Source organism: Parasteatoda tepidariorum, chromosome 5 (assembly GCF_043381705.1).
Source record: "Parasteatoda tepidariorum isolate YZ-2023 chromosome 5, CAS_Ptep_4.0, whole genome shotgun sequence".
In the NCBI taxonomy this organism is placed as follows: Eukaryota; Metazoa; Arthropoda; class Arachnida; order Araneae; family Theridiidae; genus Parasteatoda; species Parasteatoda tepidariorum.
The window spans coordinates 92,499,674-92,518,368 of record NC_092208.1 but is presented as its reverse complement, the minus strand read 5'-3'; the positions used below and the strand labels follow the sequence as shown (position 1 = coordinate 92,518,368).

At 28.3% G+C, this 18,695-nt stretch overlaps 2 protein-coding genes across 6 annotated transcripts in view; one reads left to right on the top strand and one right to left on the bottom strand.

Annotated features, from left to right (window-relative positions):
* Nucleotides 1-18,695, top strand: part of LOC107440814 (uncharacterized) — a 651,143-nt gene that overhangs the window by 613,303 nt on the left and 19,145 nt on the right. The gene's annotated exons all lie outside the window — the stretch shown is intronic.
* On the bottom strand, nucleotides 696-9,786 carry LOC107440817 (uncharacterized). Its single transcript, XM_016053869.3, has 3 exons — nucleotides 9,303-9,786; nucleotides 5,567-5,716; nucleotides 696-3,400 (listed from the first exon to the last, which is right to left on the bottom strand). The coding sequence occupies exons 1-3, from the start codon at nucleotides 9,571-9,573 to the stop codon at nucleotides 3,162-3,164; spliced, it is 660 nt and encodes a 219-aa protein (XP_015909355.1). The 5' UTR covers nucleotides 9,574-9,786; the 3' UTR covers nucleotides 696-3,161.

Sequence of the window (18,695 nt, the reverse complement as noted above, 5' to 3'; positions counted from 1 at the left end):
CTTTGCTTAGAAAATCTTTTTTTTTCTTCCTACCAACCAGGACAGTGTGTTTGAAACAAACATAAACTAATGCAAACCAGAAACAAAAAAGTTGTATAATAAAGTTGTGTAAGGGCAATTTTCTCTTGTATTTTTTAATAATTGAGCTTTCGATGCCAAGCAAGAGATTTTCTAGAGTTCTTTATTGACTATTTGTTGCCGGTTCTTCTATCCTACGAATATTCAAATAGTGTCACTTAATCGATTCTTCCACTGAGTATCTTCGGAATAAATACATTTAGCAACATAAATGAATGTTATATATTTAAATAAAGCTAAAATAAGAACTTCCCCCGAAAAATCTAAATTTTTTTAAAAATGTCACTTAGCCGGTTCTTCACAAAGCTCTTAAAATGTATAGCGAAACAGTAGGAGCTTTAGCTTATTATCTGGAGCGGAGCTAGAGCATCGAAAATTTTTAGGTTTTGGGTTCCTGAGGAAAATTATCAAGATTTTTTATTAAATCTATCATTTTACTCATTCATTCATTCATCGATTAAAATTCATCATTAATTCTATTTTTTTTTACAATAACTTTAATATCCAAAATCCAAATGGTGTGGTTATATGTATTTATGAAAAGTAATTTTTATGGGATGATGAGAAACTTGTTGAAGGCATACTATGCAATAAAAACAACACTATTGCAATCAAGATTGCTTGTACAAAATAGTTTATTTCACATAAACTACAAAAATAAGACTTTCAAAAAATGAAATATACAAATATGTGTGTTTGGTAAAATTTGTTGCAATGCATCTCATAAAATTCTATATTACAATCAAAACATTTATAAGATTTCATCACAAACATTTTTAAATAAAATAATGAAAAATAAATGGAATGCTTTCTAGTATAAAATATAAATGATTATTAAAATTTTGCAATTAGAAATGAAAAAAAAAATTAAATGCATAAAAAGTGGTAAAATCTTAAAACACTTTACAATTTAAAGTATAGAAAATATGCAAATAAAGATATATATTTTTATAAAGTATTCAAACCAAAATTTAAACTTTCAATGAAAAGACTTTTTATTAAAATCGTAAAAAATATTTAACAGGCAACCTACCTGCTAAACTCGTAAATATACATGCTTGTAATTTAATTTTTAACCTCATTTATAAAAGCTCTTCATGTTAATATAATAGATTCTTTAAACATAGATCAGTTTATTGCATATGAACGAAATTCAGTTTAACACAAACAATAACATTCACCAAACATAATAACATATTTTAAAAAATCAAAAACAAATCAATTCAAACATACCTTTATAGATATAACTCAATTTTTTACATAATTAACCTTTACACATAGTTTCGTTTCTAATTTCATAAAAAATTGCTAATTTACATATTATATTAATTAATATTTTTAACTCTCTTAATAAAACATATAAATATAATTGTTTTACTCAGCAAAAAAGTGATAAAGAAAGCTACAAATTCATTAAAATATTGATCACTATACGTTTTACTGAGATAATTTATAAACAAAAAAATAAAGAAACGTTTTTTTAACACACAAATTATTGGGAAAATTGTAACACAGAAAAATGTCATTTTGACTTAATTTAAAAATTGCCGGTTACATAAATTAAGCTACATATAAATAAAAATATTCATAAAAAATCAACAAAAAAGTCAATGGTTATTATATAAAAAAATGCATAGATCAACAGTTTCAAGACTCTAAAAATATATTACTAGAGTTATCACAAACATGATTTAAATATGTAAATGAATTTCAATGCACAAATTTTTATTTAACATAAAAGCTTCTTAGATTGCTATATAAATGTGATTTGACATATAATTTCCTTTCTAAATTGTATACACAAACAAAACACTCACCAAGCAACAAATAAGACCCAAGTTACTTTAAATAAGATAATAAAAAAAACACAATATAGAAAAATGGACGGTTTAAGTTTAAAGTTTTTTTTAAATATATAATGCAACAGTTTTTACTTACCCAATTCAGACATAAAAATTAGTTAAAATATATAAAAAAAATTTAACACGCATGTTTGAAGATAAAATTGTCATAACTTTTCATATATATTTTAATTTTTATCTGCATGCTACATTATAAAAAATTCAATCTGACACAAATGAAAATCAAATATGATTTTTAAAAAAGACCCAGAGTGTTAAAAAAAATATGAATTTCAAACTTTAGTTTAAAAAAATAACTATCACTGATATTACTTAAACCAGGAATGCACAAACTATGACTCACAGGACAAAAAAGTCCTCCAAACCTTTTTACCTCAACCTTTGAACTGCTTAAAATTAAACATACACATATACATAAAAAAAACATAACAATAAAAATCTTCTTTTTTTTTTTTTACTCTGCTCTGTAAGAGTCAATTACTGATCTAAATAAGCCTGTTCTAAGTATCAAATTAAAATAATTTCATTTAGCAATTTTTGTTTACGGCAATTGGATCCATGATCCCAAAGAAACGTAATTTCTTATAAATTAGTAGAAATAATTTTTTTTTTAAAAATTAACAAATAAAAAGTCCACAATCTTATGAGTTAGTATTAAAGAATTGAAAAAATGAATAAATAAAAAGTTCAGAATTCAAAAGATAAATAAATATTAAAAGAAATATATATCATTTCGAAATTTCAATCACAATCACCACATTAATCTCGTATTGTTTCAGCAACAATAATTAAAATTGTATTTTGAATAATAGTCAAAGTAAACGTCTGCGTTAAATGAAAATTTGCTTCAACTTCTTTTCATTTGTCATAATAATTTGCTTTATAATGTTGTAATTATATTTAATTTTTATTATCTGCACTTGAGTAAAAGAATTTAGTTATGCATGTGTAAGTCATTTATACTACTTTTAAATCGAACATAAACATACCCTGAATTTGAATGATTGCAGCTTTATACTAGTGTTAACCTCCATCATAAGTTTTTTTCTTTCTCTCTGCCTGCAACCCAAACTTTGTTGTGCATTTCTGATTCATATGTTTAAAAAATACAGTTATATGTTTAAATTAAGAGATACAAGTTCTTCAAAGAAAAAAAAAGTGTCATGTTATCAACACAACATTATTTGGACGGAATGTATTTCCCTCTAGCTATAAAACTTTCTAAACTTTAGTATGTGTTTGCTCCATGTGGTATGCAACATGGTGGTTCAGTGCATCTTCTCGCTTCTTCACTTTGCTGGCTTCAATGAAAAACAAAATTGAGCTAACTAAAATGAAAAACGATCCAACTACACCCAGTGCAAACGACCATGATAAATAATTGTGATCTGGATCTGGCATCCAATCCCTTCCATCACCATGCACACCAAACACGATGACCGCAATAATGCAACAGATTGCTGAAAAGATACAAAATTTAAAACAAGAATTCTACCATGAAATAATTTTGTGTCAAAGAACATAAACTTATTTTGCCATGTGATACTTCTTAAAGGTGATTTTTCCTTTCTTTTTCCCCCCTTCAGTATATTAGTTTGAATCTTAAGCATTTTTTTTTTGTGGCAAATATCTGGAAATAATAATGTTTTTAAGTTATTTCATTAATATGCAAATTGCATATTTTCAGTATTTTGATACTTATTTCACTTGAAATTTTTTATCTTTTCTTTATAAATATTAAATTGGTTGGCTTCTTCTACTAAATTAAAAAGCTCTTTGAACAACTGGTTATAAAAAAAAATTATAAAAAAACAAGAAGAATTTCTATCTACTTTTTGGTTAAGCATTTTCAACAGGGGTAGAAAGTTTTTTCCAACTCAAATTTAAAAAATTATTTAAAAAATATCAAACATTAAATTTTTATTAAAAAAACTTTATAATTGCAATCTAGTTAAAATAAATAGTAATAATTTTCCAGCTATTTAATGCATCATTTTTAAATAATTAAAAACTAAGAAGCAACAATCGGAGAGAGAGAAAATTAATGATTTCAAGAAATTAAAATAACTATCTTTTCATTGTTTTATGTAAATGATTAAGTAAAACCTAAATTTATAATTATATGAAGAACTGTTAAAACTACACAATTAAATTTTCACACATACTGTTTACAATATATTCAATTCACTACTAGAAATGACCTATTAATTCTTATTATCAAACATTCTTAAGTATGAATACTCAAACTGACTTTTAAATAATATCATAGTGTATAGATTTTTAAAATTGTGTAAGACACTTTTAAGAAAAATTATATTAAGACAGTTTTTTTATGTGAAAAACTTTAAACTTTTTGATACTATATATAAAAATTGTTATTTTTCTAAAAATTTAAGTTATTATATTGATAAACATTTTTTTTGTTTAGCTTCTTCCAGTTTTCTTTAATGTCTTGAAAGAAATAGGTTCCTTCCTTACAAAATAATTATTATTTTAAAATTTTCTGATATATTATTTTTTTTTTAAATTTAAGCTATTATAATACTTATTGATAAACATTTTTTTGCTTCGTTTCTTCCAGTTCATGTCTTAGAAGAAATAGATTTCTCCAGTACAAAATTTTTATATTTCTAATGGCATATTATGAACAGTTACAGCAGAAAACAATAAAAAGAAAGAACACAAGAGTACAACAAAAAATGCTGAAACAGAGTTCAATAATCTAACATATCTCTAGCCTCACAATAACTAAACTAAAACTCAGTGGCGCGGCAGCCCATATAGGGCCAAGGCCTACTGTGTTCATCTCAGTTTTCTTGACCTTGGGCTCTGGGGTGCAGGAGTAGCTGTCCCGGTCAGGTGGTCAGGCGGAACCCCCAGTGTTTGTTTCCCAAGCATGATTGGTACTCATTTATCGACCCACTGAAGGGATGAGAGGCTGAGTCAACCTTGCCCGGCCCGAGGATCGAACACAGGACCTGTGGCATGAGAGTGCAAACCGCTACCACTCAGCCACCAGGCGTCGCCTCCCAATAATACTCGGCGAGAAAAGTCTTGCCCAGAGCAGGACAGTGGAGTATGTGTGCAGATTGCATGACCTCTCCAGAGCTGCACAGAGTGCATATCGAGGAAAGAACAATTTTGAGCCTATAAAGATGGTCTCTTAGGCAGTCATAACCAGTAGCTAGGCGGAGCTCAGCAATTGCTCTACGCCTTGGGCCATAACACAAAGTTGGGAGGGCATTCTTCCAGAACGTTTGAGAAACACAGTTATTTCCTGAGCATGGGCTTTAATGGATATTTTAATAAGATTTTTAATAGTGTGGAAGGAGAAAAGACAAGAAATTCTTTACATAATAAAAGCACCCTTTTTAACCAGGAAGTCGGAAATCATCCCTTACAAAATAATTATCGGAATTGTACTTTGTACACCCATGAGCGCTATCTGTAGCCGGCGACCGGAGTAAAGGAGAATCTTATGTTAATCTTACAAGTTGACTAATTTGGCTTCACGGTCCCTAATAAGTACCATCGTAAGCTTTTGACTCTATGCATACACATGAATTTAAGAACAATAATACCAAAAAGAATGACTGTAAAATGTCAACTAAATGAAAGAAACATACCAGCTATCATTGTAAGCACTGCAACGAGCCTGACAGCCAAAACTTCTTTCTCTTGACTTAGACATAAATGAACAGCTAAAATTAAGACACAACTCACAAGAAGTGCTGTGAAACCAACAGTGAAAAACACTTGAACTGCAATGAAGAAAGCTGTGGGAATAAAAGGTTAGAATTATAACATATTTCTCCGTAATAAAAGGGAAAAAACAGTTGATATATAAGCAAAAACACTATGGAAGCAAGAAACATTGCAAGAAGAGCAAATGATTTTTTTTAATAATTCAGTTTTTATCAATTATAAATAATAAGGGCTCAAAATGAATGAAGTGGTTCAAAAAATCACTTCACTCATCAATGGATGAAACTGTGCCGTTTTGATGTTAGGTTTTATGTTTTGGTTTTCTCAAATAACATTTTTCATCATAACAAGTAGGGTCCACACCAGCAATAAAAATTTAGTGGTCCAATAGGACCATCTAGGTATTCCTTTAGTGGTCCAAAAACTTAATGTGGTAGACAAACTCGAAGGAAAAAATTAAACTTTATAATTACATAATTTATGATATCATGCTGAAATACGCATAACATATTTCCTAACATTTAAAAACAAAATCACAACCTTAAATTGAGTGCAGAATAGCCATACACATTCAAATGTGTTGGCATAAAAGAAAGCGTGAGAAATAATAACGAATTTTAATGAAATCAAATAATCAGCAACCCTGTAACGGTTTTTGAATTCTATGCTAATGTATTTGTCAGAAGTAGAGGGAATCTCTAAAAATAGATTTTATTCTGCACCCAATTCATGATTGTGGTATAAAAAGATTACAGAATTATATAAATGATTTTTATTTATTGAAGAAGGAATAAATAAGATAATTTTGCTTTTAAATGTTAATAAAAAAATGTTACGCATATTTCAGCATGACATATATTAATTGCCATCTATAACACCCCAAAACTAATTAGGGGTTCATTAGTCCATCATGATTGAAAATTAATATTTATTAAAAAGTGCATTAGTAAATAGAACATGGAGATTAAAATGCTAAGACGAAATAAATAAATGAGGAAAAACAGAGAAAGTGCTAACAAAATATTATTTAAAAAGTTGATTATCTAAAAATTATTATTATTTCAAGGAGACACATTTGTAGAACATAATTGTAGCCATACTGGCATCAACTCTAAGAATTAGGATATTCTCTGCACTGTAATTTTTCAGTACATTTCTGTTAGTTGGACACAAATGGAAAGTCAGCAAAAATTGTAGATCCCTGCCAACTTTTTTATATTTTTTAAAACACATGAAGATTAAATAAAATAAAAAATAATTGAACTTCTTTGCCCTTGGCTAACCCAAAAGAACCAAATTTTCATTTAAATTTTCTTTATTAACTTTTTTTAAAGAAAAAAAAACTATTTCAGTAAAAATTTCTATGTGTAATAATTTTTAGCATTAACTTAATATCTTTTAGGTATAAACGTGCAATATATTTTAGTTACTGGTTATTTATTAATTTTTTTTTATGAACTTCTTTCCATCTTGTCTAATGCTTCAATTAACATTTTAGCAAAAAACACATTGTAATGAAGAAGGCCAAAGAAGAAATATAGTTGTAACTTTTGAATTAGTGGGATTTTTTTAATATTATTTTTTATGACTTTTATTGAAATCAATAGGCACAATAAAATATTCCTAGCAACATATTTTTAAAAATTTATAGATATATTGCAAAAGAGTTTTTCTTTTCTTTTTACAAATTAGCTTTTGTCATAATATATTAATTAATGTCAAATAAACAACTGTTAATCTATTGTACTCAGAAATTTATTACTGAAAAATAATAATTTTCATAATTTTTTTAAAAAAAATTTCAAATCAGTTTAAATTTAAATCTTTTTAATTATGCTGAGTACGAATAATTTTGATTTTGAAATGTGATGAAGTTTTGATTGAAAAATATAAAAAACTTGTTATTAATAACACATTGCCTTTTTTCGCTACTATAACTATTCTAATCACCTCTATAATATGTTTGTAAAAAATATATATATAGTATATATGTACCCCAAACAGGGCCATCTTAATAGCATGCAGGGCCCCCAGGCAAAGAAATGTTTTTGGCCCTTATAACATGTCATACTGCTTAAAATCAAACTAAAAAACTTCATACATAAAATAAAGCATTTTTAACATATGCAATAATTTGAACAAATTTAAATACATTTTGATTTAAATTTGTTTTTAGTAGACCCAAAAAAACTGAATTCACATAAAAATTTCATTGGAAGGTAGAAAAATTGATTTCGGTTTAAGTTTCTCTGGTGATAAACTATTCATATTATTGGTGTTTGCAAGATAATCAATCACAATTTGTAGAAAGAAAAACAAAATACACATTTTATACAATATAATATATTTATTTTTAAAAAATATATAAGGTAATTTTGTTTATTCTTAGTTTTTTTTAAAAACAATTAATATAAAGTAAGATTCTCAAGGGCACCCTGAGTGCCTGGGGCCCTCTGGCACTACCCGGCTGTGCCCATGCCTAAAGACGGTACTGACCACAAATAAAGGAACAGTACAAAATCTTGCGGGATAAAGATTTCAGTTTGTTGTGCAACAAATTTCGTACACATTATTGTGTTACATACTTTCTTTTGCTCTGTTTAATTACACAAATGATTAACAGGGGTCTGTCCAGGCCAAATTTACTACTGTTTTGCAGTAACTTCACAAATTCAACTTTAGGAAAAATGGTAGTTTCACAAAATACTTTTTCTTAAAATTTTATTTTTGTTTCCCATAAGAAATGATAAATCCATATTTTTGTGTTGATTTTTTAGTATAATTTTTAATTTTCACAAATTATGTCTAAATTTTCACAAAATATGTACCTCTCAGAAAAACCTAGACAGACCCCAGATAAATTTAGAACAAAAAGTGCTTAATAGATGTATATAAACTATAAAAAATCTTACAGGGTGAAGAACTTGGTTACTTATTTTTTATGTTTATTAAATACAAAAATTTTTATTTCAAGGGTACCTAATATAAATATGTTAATTTTTATAACTCATTTTGATTACCTATATAAGTTTACAACAAAAAAAGTGTAATGCATGTAAATTAAGAATAGAATAATGCACGGGGTCAAACTCAGCTTTGTTGCAAATTTGTTATGTTCGGTAAATGTAACAAATTTAGTATTAAGAGGAATATACATGTTCATTTTTAACTTATGCAACTTGTTTTAACTACTGACATAAGATAAGTTTACAACAAGAAAAAATATGTAGTAGATGTAAACATACAATAAAAAGTTTTGCGATGTGGAAAACTTGGCTCATTGTGTTTAGTATTAAGAGGAGTACTATGCATGTTTATTTTTAATTTTTTTTCACTCATTTTAACTAGACACATAAGATAAGTTAAGTTTACAAGTAAAAATATGTAATGTATATAAATGGACAATAAAACATCTCGAAAGGTGGGAAACACAGCTTTGTTGTGTTTGGTATAAAAAAAAATATAGGACATGATGATTTTAAAAAAATTTCACGCATTTTAACTCGACACATAAGATAAGTTTACAACTAAAAATATGTAATGTATGTAAATTGACAATAAAATATCTCGCAGGGTGTGAAACTCGGCTCGTTGGGGAACAACAGAGTCAAAAGTAATGTTTGATTTTATGAAACAATTTTCAATTATTATACTTACGCTGCTCTATAAATCCTCTTAATTTTTGATATTCATCAGTTAATATCCAACGACATCCCGCATAATATTTTCTTAATGCTAAATCGCCGGGATCGTGAAAACTTCTAAAACATGTTTCCCACAAACCTAGTCTAACAAATACAGCTCCATAATGTCTTCGATCAGAATTTAACCAGTAAGGTGTGACAAATGCAATAAACACTAAAACAAAGCAAAATGCTGCAAAGCCGTTAGCCGCTATTCTCACAGAGTTATACTTAGATCTTGCCATTTTTCAACAATTCTTGAATTATTGCAAATATAAGACAATATTTAATTGTTTTGTTAAATTATCAACCGGCGTACGCATTTTTCGAAGTTATTAAATTACTCAGATCTTCGTGAAAAGGGTGTGCCCATCACAAACTTTTAAACCACACATCACAACGTAAACAACATACATTTCTATGACTACAAGGTAATATGCGCGCGCATCCTCAAACTTACCTGTTGGAGGGAAAAATTATTCCCTTCACATTCTTTCTTGGGTACTTCCGGCGACAAAAGAAATAATTTCGGCTGCGACTTTGATATCGATCAATTGAGAACTGACATTTTCATTAAAAAAAAAAAAAATAAAAAAAAGTAAATACGTTGACCCTATTTTTTACAAAAAAGTCAAAATTTAATTTTTTGGAAATTTTTTTTTAGAAGAATTGAGTAATTTTTTGATTAATTTTTTTAACTAGCTACAAGAAGAAAGCTACCCTAATAAACTCAAATAATACTCAGGGACTACCCTCTTGATTAATTACTCCCGATGACAGGGGCGGATCCAGAAATTTTTTCTGCTGGGGGTCATAGACTCAGATCCCCCCCCCATTAATTAATTGTTTTATAAAAAAAAAATTTTAATCTTTTATTTTTCAAAAAAAAAGAAAGAAAAAAACTGGGAAACTAAACTAAACTAAAAAAAATATTTTTTAATAAACAGCTTAAAAGAGTTTTTCGATAATTTATACTGAAAATCATTAGAAAAGGAACATTTAAAGGTGCATTTTTTTAAAAAATGTATTTANAAAAAAAAGAAAAAAAACCTGGGAAACTAAACTAAAAAAAATATTTTTTAATAAACAGCTTAAAAGAGTTTTTCGATAATTTATACTGAAAATCATTAGAAAAGGAACATTTAAAGGTGCATTTTTTTAAAAAATGTATTTATTTAAAAAATAATTTCAAACCACTTAAAAAAAGTTATTAATATACCCCCTTAAGAAAAAAGAGAAACTTAACCAGATAGATAAAAATTTAACCAGTTGAGAATAATCCTACTAAAGTAAATATTTTTAATAATAATCAGAATTAAATCTATAAACACAGACAATTTTTGTGCATAATTATTATTTTAACAGTTAATTAATTTTTCTTAAAATTGGATCAGAATAAAAAGGCAGTGTTTTTCAGGGATGGTGGCTCATTTTTACAAAAAGGGTAAAAAGGGCGTATTTATAGGCAGAACACTGGGAAAAGTACCAAATAATTATTTCGAACTAAATTAACGAATTATCTTTTCTTAAATGTGTAGATAGCCATTCTTTTTAAAGCTTTATTATTTAATTTATTTGGAAATGATATTGTTAACAATAATATAAAGGTAAAAATCTTTTCACGTGAAATATTTTCGTTAAACATATTAAAATAATAATAACTTACATAATTACTTTAATAATAATATACATAAACCTATTAAAATAATTTAAATTCGTGACAATAAATTTATTTTTATTAATCTTCGTCAGGACGTCCCTTTTTGATGTTGCATCCTCTTTTCCCCTTTACTCACGACTGGGATTTGTTAAAAATAAATTTAACATAGAGCATTACAGTATGTCAATTCAAAATGTAATAAATATTTAATAAAGAACGTTCGAACTTTTATTTAATTTGTATTTAAATATCATGGATTAAAAAATGATTTTTTTTTTTAATTTTAGAGAGAACATAAAATAGAGTTAAAAAAAAAACTTATAAGTTTTTAACAATTGAAACAGTTTCATGAACATCACTTTCTTCATATCACCGACTATTATATTAACAAACAGTTTCTTAATGACACTTTTTAAATTTAGATAAAATGTCACTTATTACTTAAAATAGTATACAACATTTTAAAAAATTTAATAGCATGAATTGAATTGCGGAATTCGCATCAACCAGCCACCGCTGGGATTCGAACCTGACTCACCTCATTGGGAGGCGAACGCTGTATCCCCTGAGCCATCATAGCTCTTATTTAATTTTTATAAATAATTAATTTTTTAATTTTTTAAAAAAATCAGATAAAAGTAAATGAAACGCAAGTACGAAAAACACTATTTAAAAATGTTTATACCATTCAAATGGGTGCTCAAACAAAGCGCTTTTAATTTTTCATTTGAATAAGTTTAAAAAAAAATTCAGAAATGTGAATACTGTTGTGTTATTTGAAGAAAAAAAAACTTACGCCAGTCAGTAGATTCGAACGTAGGATCTTTCTAAAAACAATCCTAACAATAAATTTTTACTTTGGAGTCTAAAGATGCACATTAAGGGCGGTGATTAGGAAACATTCTCTATAATAGAAGAAATCCTAAAAAAAAATTTAAACCGACAAACTGATGATGTTGCATTTAAAGAGGCGAGAAATTGTGACAAGGGGTAACAAAAAGTGTCACAATACATATTTTGATTAAAATAAAAACGTGTAAAATCAGCAGATTTTTGTGTTATTTATTTTATATTTCTTCATCGCAAAAAGTAAACACACATAATCAGTATTATTGTTATGTTTGCAAATGTCTTTAAAGCGCATTGTTATAGAAATAAATTTGAAATATGATCCTTAACGTAGTACTTTTTTTCTTCTTAACTGCAAGTATATATTTATGCACAGTGCGCAAAAAATAAACGTGCCACTTTAAATAACTTATGTTTTAATGATCGGATCTTCACGTTCTAGAACTAAATCTTAGTGGCTCGAAGCGGTGACTTCAGATACCATAATTAATTATTGCAGATGATGTTTTAAGTTACGAAATCAGACACAAAAGTCTACATCCTCTGAATAAACATACCTATTTTTGGATGGATTCGAATTTCTGACTTGCAAAATACAGGGTGTTTATAAATTCCCGGACCCATTTTGGTGTTTAATAACTCATAAAATAATGAAGATATGAACAAACTCTTGGCATTTATTGATGGAATAACTCATATATTTTCCTTTTCAGGTTTGAATATCTTAACTTTTGTAAATATCGTCTACGCGTGTGGTCAATTTCAGATAATTTCATTTTCCAGTCTAAATATCTGTACTTTTCTAAATATCGTCTGCTTATTAATTGCATTTTTCTCTCTTTTGTTTTTGGTAACTATTGCAATGTTATGATTACTTCTGATGTGTTTGTTCTATGTAGTACTTTTCTATGTGATGTTTTATTCGAGCGGATATAAAGGAGAATGCATACCCACAAGAGAAAGCACAAATTTTATGTTGGTTCATAGAAACGAAATCGATAGTGCAAGCACAGAGAAATTGCAGAAGAATTTACCAAAAAGATCTTCCATCCAAAAGCAGCATCTTGCAGTGGAAAAAGAATTTTCTAGAAACTGGAAGTATCGCAGATAAGAAACGTTCCGGCGTCCCTGCGCAAGTGATTTTGACGTTGAGCATGTCAGACAGACATTTTTAGACAATCCTAGAAGATCTGTGAGATCAGCGGCAAGAGAATTGGATATGCCAATTTCGACGGTGTACAATATTATTATTAAGGAACAATTAAGACTGCATGCATACAAAGTTCAAATTGTACAAGGTTTGGAACCGGACGATAGGCCTAGGAGGATGGCGTTTGCAACAGATATGGTAGGAAGGATAGAAGATGATGCTGATTTTCTGAAGTGCATAATGTTCTCCGACGAAGCATCCTTTCATGTTTCTGGCATTGTTAATCACCATAATGTGCGCATATGGGGATCTGAAAACCCCCATGAATACCGTGAGACACAAAGGGATTCCCCAAAGGTTAATGTGTGGTGTGGACTAATGCACGACCGAGTCATTGGGCCTTTCTTTTTTACGGAAAAGACGGTCTCACCAGTCGTATACTTAGACATGGCTGAAGCTCTTCTAGTTGTGCAAAACTTCGTATTTCCACAACTAGAACAGCTTCAGCCACAACAAGATGGTGCACCACCTCATTGGGGTATCATCGTTCGTAGTTCTTTGAAATACCATTTTCCAGGAAGATGGATTCGGCGAGGAGGTCCAATTCCTTGGCCACCCAGATCACCTGATATAACACCGCTGGACTTTTTTCTTTGGGGATTTATAAAGGACAATGTTTACAGGAGGATCGTGTCGAACATTGATGGCCTAAAAGCCAGAATTACAACCGCAATAGCCTCTGTGGATGCCGACATGCTTGCCGCTACCTGGCGTGAAATTGACTATCGACTTGATATTCTCCGTGCGACGAAGGGGGCACACGTGGAAGTTCATTGACAAGGTTCATGAAAGTTTTTGAGTCTATCTAACCATTTATGTTATTAATTTTAATCTATCTTTATTATTTTATGAGTTATTAAACATCAAAATGGGTCCGGGACTTTATAAACACCCTGTATAAGGGGTAGTCGCAATCTGAGATAATCAATATGACATAATCAATTATAAAATTGAATAAATCCGTGATTTTCCTTTGGTAGTTGCTATTTTGAATTTAGCTTCGTTACTGGTTACTAAAAGATATTAAAGAAAAATATTTCATTAGTTCCGCAAGTTTGCTAATGTGTCGATATATTTTTCCTGATTAACTAAGTAAAATGGAGGGACTTTTAAAATCTTAAAAAAGAACTTTTTCATTTTAAATTTTTTTATACGAATAAATGCTAAAACCTTAATCTTTTATATAGTCACCAAAAAAATATTGAAAATTTACTGAAATATTAATTGATACTCTTATTCAACAATATATAATTAAAAATAGCACTTTAAAAAAAAAGAGTAATTTTATACTTAAAAATTAAGATTTAAATCAAATGTTGCACAAAATGATTTCAAAATATATCGTTTCAAACACAATTTATTCAAACACAAATATGAACTTTTTTTTTAGTTATTTTAAGAAAAAAAATTTATAAAAAAATTTTTATTTTGTATTTTTTTCTGTTCTGAATATTTTTGAAAACACTACATTCATATATTGGGTAGGTGGTCCAAAATCATGAAATACATGCTTACGTAATGTTTAAAATGATTTAAAAAAACAACAAAAAAATACCAGCGTAAGAAGTCAATTTTTAAGAATTTTAAACGCAGATAAAATAAACTGAACTTACAAGTTAAAAGCTAGCCACATTTTTAAAAGACACTTTCTGCCTATTATAATTAGTCACCGCAAATCTGCAGACTTGTCTTTTCATTCTTAGCAATTTCCTTCGATTAATTAATTACAATACCTGTTTGTTTACATTACTAAGAAATCATCTGACTTCACGATAACTTAAACAAAAGGCGAAGGTGTATAATAATAATAATTGACCCCCATTCTAAGAATATTAAAGATATTTAAGAATGTAATTCCATTTCCGATTACATAGAGAGGGGTTGAAAAACGAAAGGTTAGTGGGCCAAGGCCATCATTTACTCTTTGTTTGGAGTTGACCATTGTTTTCTTACTTCCGATGTGTTTTCCTAAGTATGTTTACTGCAATAGAATTGAAATATTTGCTACTTACTTTTCCACATTACTCTTTATTTATGACCATACCTATACTCGTATATGTAGTCATACTTATATCAGACCTATCTAGATCACTTAGGTCTCCAGAAAAAAAAACTCGTTTACGAACAAACCACATTTAAATATTATTTTGTATAGTATATTGAATTTTTTTTTTCTACTAAAAATTGAAGGGATTCGATGAAATAGTCATACAAAATTTCAAAGTTCATTTGGATCAAAGTTCTCAACAATAAAAAAATAAATAAATAAAAACAGCTTATTTCCTAGTGTAAAAATGAAGAAACTATTTGACTGATTTCGATGATAGCTTTAATTTTCTCTTTTAAAACGATGTAAACATCTGTAAGCCTTACAATTTTCGTATCGTTATTTTATTTCACATTTTTTATAACCGGCGGTGAACAGCCGACCTAATTTTTGGGTTTACGACTACTTATGTTCAACTCCGTAGCCTTGTCATTTTGAGCCCAATCCAGAAGACAAATGAACTCCTGGATCAAGTATTGGGAGAAATTCGTGGAGGACTTTTTGAGGGAACTAACTGGCATTTGCGTTACATGGAGAGGAAAACCTTAAAACCTCCCACTGTTAGCCTGGCGGCAAGGGGACTCCAACCCATGATCCGCCTACCACTGAGGATATTTTTACGTCAGCACTGTGGACATGGTGAACCGGGTGCGGAATTCGTATCGACTAGCCATCGCTGGGAACGAACCCGTGTCACCTCATACATTATGAAATAATTTCAGAGTTGCATCGGACTACGTAATTCATTCAATATGGCAAAAGTGTTGGCACAGTATGAAAGTTCATGATTGAAGTTTTTATACACTACCGGTCAAAAGTTTGCGAAAATTTTGAAATCTACGAAAAAATGGTCTAAATTCAAATGTTTATAGAACTGCGAAAAATCAGTCAAATTGCATGCAAATTTGATATGTTCTAAAGTGAATCCTCTACATTTAGTTACATATGATCAAATTGCAATACTTTGTTTTTTGCGAACTGAATCCAGCTTTTCATCACGGATTGTTTTTATGGTGAAAAAAGTTGTTAAGTTTGAACACTTGCCAAACTTGCAAAAAATATTTTTTGTACTTTCTGTTAATAGAAAATAGTTATTTGAACAGTTCTATGTAAGCCCTCAAAATTTCAAATCGATTCGATTTTTTTTGACGAAGTTATAGAATTTTGAAAAACATGTGTACTTTTCTCGATTTTTGAGCATTCCACATATGCAGTCTTTTGGTCTATACCTCTTCTACCAAAGAGCTTTTTAATTTTAATGTTTTCTATATTTTCAAATAATTAATATTTATTATAAAACAAATACTCTTATTCATTATTGTAACTATTATTGTTTATATTTATTGTTTATATTTATTGCTTATATGTATTAGTTTTGTTGTGATATTTTTACTTTACATTAAATTAAAATAAAAAGTTATAACAATAATTACATAAATAATTCTAAAAAAATAATATCAATAGTATAAAAAATTTGCATTTTTACTAAACTATTTTATTTACAACAGGTCAAATATTTAACATATTCTTATTCGTATTTTGTAATTAAATAAATTAACATTTAAATCTTAGATTCCTCGAACCATCCACCTTTTGCTTTTATTATAGCCTTACATATGCGTGGCATTCGATCTAACAAACCATTAATCACTTCAAGTGATATAGAGTTCCATTCCTGTTGTAAAATGTCCCATAACTGATTTCGATTCGAAATATCAGAGCATCGTTTGCAAGAACAAACAAATTTTCGATGAAATGTGACATTTATGAGATATTGTTTTAATTATATTCATAATAAATTCTTTGTAATTACAATAATGAATAAGAATATTTGTTTTATAATCAATATTAATTAGTTGAAAATATAGAAAACATTAAAATTAAAAAGTTCTTTGGTAGAAGATGTATAGACCAAAAGACCTCATATGTGGAATGCTCAAAAATCGAGAAAAGTACACATGCTTTTCAAAAATCTATAACTTCGTCAAAAAAAATCGAAATCGATCTGAAATTTTTAGGGCTTACATAGAACGGTTGAAATAACTATTTTCTATTTACAGAAAGTATAAAAACTTTTTTTGCAAGTTTGGCAGGTGTTCAAACTTAACAACTTTTTTCACCATAGAAACAACCCATGATGAAAAGCTGGATTCAGTTCGCAAAAAATAAAGTATTGCAATTTGATCATATGTAACTAAATGTAGAGGGTTCACTTTAGAACATATTAAATTTTTATGCAGTTTGAATGATTTTTCGCAATTCTATGAACATTTAAATTTAGACCATTTTTTCGTAGATTTCAAAATTTTCGCAAACTTTTGACCGGTAGTGTAAATGGTGTTCTTTTTATCCATACAAAAGCCAGATAGACAGAAATGGGGAGAGGAAGTTAATAACTTCTTTTTAGCCTTAATACAGGCCGTTTTGAAGTCATTCCAAAGGAATGCTTTTAGAATTATAGTGATGTTAAAAGAGAAAGGATGCTTTAAGCTCATTTTAGTCGATGCAAATTTTGCATGGGACACCCTTTCTAAAAACTTCACACATAATCTTTCAAATTGTGGCAACAGTTTTGTCCCGTAGAATCATCCAAAACATTAGCTGTTAAAAGAAAAATTGTTTACTTAATTATGAAGTGTTCGTATCATTTTGTCACCCATCTGTATATAATTTAATAATAATAATAATAATTCCTTTAATAATAATAATAATAATTATATTAAGAAAAGGAAAGACTCATATTAAGCTTAGATGAAAACGATACCCGCTATTTAGTTTTAAATTTCGTCCTGAATTTTTAAGTTTTTTATTTTTCTTTTCATATTGCACTAATTTTGGCAATGAATTTAATTAGCAAACGTCATATCTGTTTTCAAAATTAGTTAAAAGTTGTTAAGAATGTTATTTTTCTTTTCTTCTTTTCCTTTCTCTTTTTTTTTAAATTGTTTTATAAGTCAATAAATAAATAAATAATAAAGTGTTAGAACTAGATAGAATGTTTTCTTTTTTGAATTTTCTTTCCAGTTGTACCCCACTTTTTCATTAAACAAAATTGTAAAGGAGAGACAAGGGACAAAGATGGGAAAAATGTAGTTCTTTTTTTTTTAATTGCAGCAACAAGAAAAGCTAATAAGTTCTTCATACCTGGCATGATAATTATAGTAAAATCAAACTTATTCAACTTAATTATAGAACAAATCACACTTAATTATAGTAAAATCAGATATCCTTTGTTAAATCAAATAGATGAGCTTAATTTTCTTTTAGAAGAAACGACTTTTTCTAAATGCTTTTCTTGTTCAGTTTCTTTCGAACCTTTCTCTTTTTAGGTTAAATAACACAATATTGATAATGTAGAACAGCGGTTCCCAATTTTTTTCGACTGTGGAACCCTAAATGATTGATGGAACCCCAAAAGGTATAATGAATCAACAATTGTGAACATATTCATTACAGAAAGACAATTAATTATTTTCAAAATATGTTACGATCTATGATCTATTTTTCAAAATATGTTATGATCTAATTTTCTAAATTATTTTGAAAATGTTTTGAGAAGGACATTTTTCATAATATCGTTTTATCAATTTTAGTCTTAAAA

Bases quoted from the DNA above. Each gene is read 5' to 3' on its own strand.
- LOC107440817 (XM_016053869.3), bottom strand. From the start codon at position 9,573: ATGGCAAGATCTAAGTATAACTCTGTGAGAATAGCGGCTAACGGCTTT. The intron at 5,717-9,302 runs GTAAGTATAATA...TTATTCCCACAG, and splicing joins AAGAGGATTTATAGAGCAGC to CTTTCTTCATTGCAGTTCAA. The intron at 3,401-5,566 runs GTATGTTTCTTT...GTATCTTTTCAG, and splicing joins AGTGCTTACAATGATAGCTG to CAATCTGTTGCATTATTGCG.